Genomic DNA, 1,321 nt, shown 5'->3' on the forward strand with positions numbered 1-1,321 from the left:
ATTACCAATAAAACGCAGACAAAAAAAGAACATTAACAGTGAGCTATTTCCTTTGGTACAGCTCAGAAATGGTGGTCCTACCATCGTTGGAAGCCTCCCCTTACAATGGGTGGAAAGTCAGGCCTCAGTGCTGCTCCTCACCATGCTGCAGCGTTCTTCTTCCCAGTACGATCTTCACCGGCTGCTGCAGCTCCTCGCTGATGTTGACAAACTTCTCAAATCAAATGGTGAGATGTTCACGGCTGTCGCAACAGAAGTCTTTCGTAGCCTGAGTAACAAAGTACCTCATGCTTCCTGTTTTTACCTCATTGTCTCACAGTAAGAATATAAATGTTCAGTTTTTATCAAACTTATTCTCTCTGAATATGATCCATCTTTTATCAGGGTTCTTGTTTACTGTTGTGTCCCCTAAACATCTTAATGAGGACTTCCCTGTTAAGAGCAGCAGCGTGCATTCAGCTGTGGTGCAAAGACTGGTGATTTAATGTGGATTCAAAATGGATAATTATCAAAATAAAGACATGAAAACATCTATTAATTTGAATTAAATGTGAATTACTTGGTAAATAAAGTTAGAATAATAAATACATTTGATTATTTATTTGAACAGTTTGAACAGGAGGAAGTATAAAGCCAGGTTTATGTCTGCTCTGCGATGGACCTTTAATAGATCTGATTGGGTTCTCAGTGTGATCTTCTGTCTTGTTATTTTTGTGCAGGTCCAGACTTCAGGAAGCTGAGTAAGCTGAGTCAGTTGCTCCAAGGATCGGGGGTCACTCTGCCACAGAGGCTGCTGCACAGCACCCCCCCATCCATCCAGGAGGAGGAATTTGCAATCATTGTGGATACATTACAATCTAGAGGGTGCTACAGCCAGGCGAGACAGGTGGCAGAGCTGGCTGGTCTGCCTGTCGATCGCCTCCTCCTGAGCCAGGTCTGAATAATATTAAGAGATAGTGGGACCAACATGGTCACACAATGTCTGCTTCCTGTCAGAAGATCTGCTTTACTCTAACTACAGGTTGATTATTTTCTCATGTCTCTACCTGCTGCTGAGTGAATGATCTACCCACAATATTGTCTCTTTGTATATTTTCAGTCATGCAGGTCATTGCAAACACAAACAGGCTTAAATGGTCTTGTTGTTTCAAAGGTAGCTTTCCATTTGCTTTCTTCTCCACAGGCTAAATTCATTTTCATCCGTCCTTTCTGTCTGGTATATGTGGCAGAAGAAGGAGGTTTTAAGCAGCATCAAAAGTTTAAATCTGTGGATGCTGTGCATCAACCCACAACTTTGTGATTGAGTAGAATTCGGGTTTCA

The 1,321-nt window shown here is 41.9% G+C and overlaps 1 protein-coding gene across 1 annotated transcript in view; it reads left to right on the forward strand.

Annotated features, from left to right (window-relative positions):
* The window catches only part of spg11 (spastic paraplegia 11 (autosomal recessive)), a 38,772-nt gene that overhangs the window by 28,647 nt on the left and 8,804 nt on the right, over positions 1 to 1,321 (forward strand). Inside the window, 2 exon segments of the mRNA XM_015392111.1 lie at positions 62 to 227; positions 720 to 956. Of these exon segments, the coding sequence (XP_015247597.1) occupies positions 62 to 227; positions 720 to 956 (403 nt within the window).

The sequence above is a fragment of the Cyprinodon variegatus genome, unplaced genomic scaffold, assembly GCF_000732505.1.
Source record: "Cyprinodon variegatus isolate N-32 unplaced genomic scaffold, C_variegatus-1.0 Scaffold574, whole genome shotgun sequence".
In the NCBI taxonomy this organism is placed as follows: domain Eukaryota; kingdom Metazoa; phylum Chordata; class Actinopteri; order Cyprinodontiformes; family Cyprinodontidae; genus Cyprinodon; species Cyprinodon variegatus.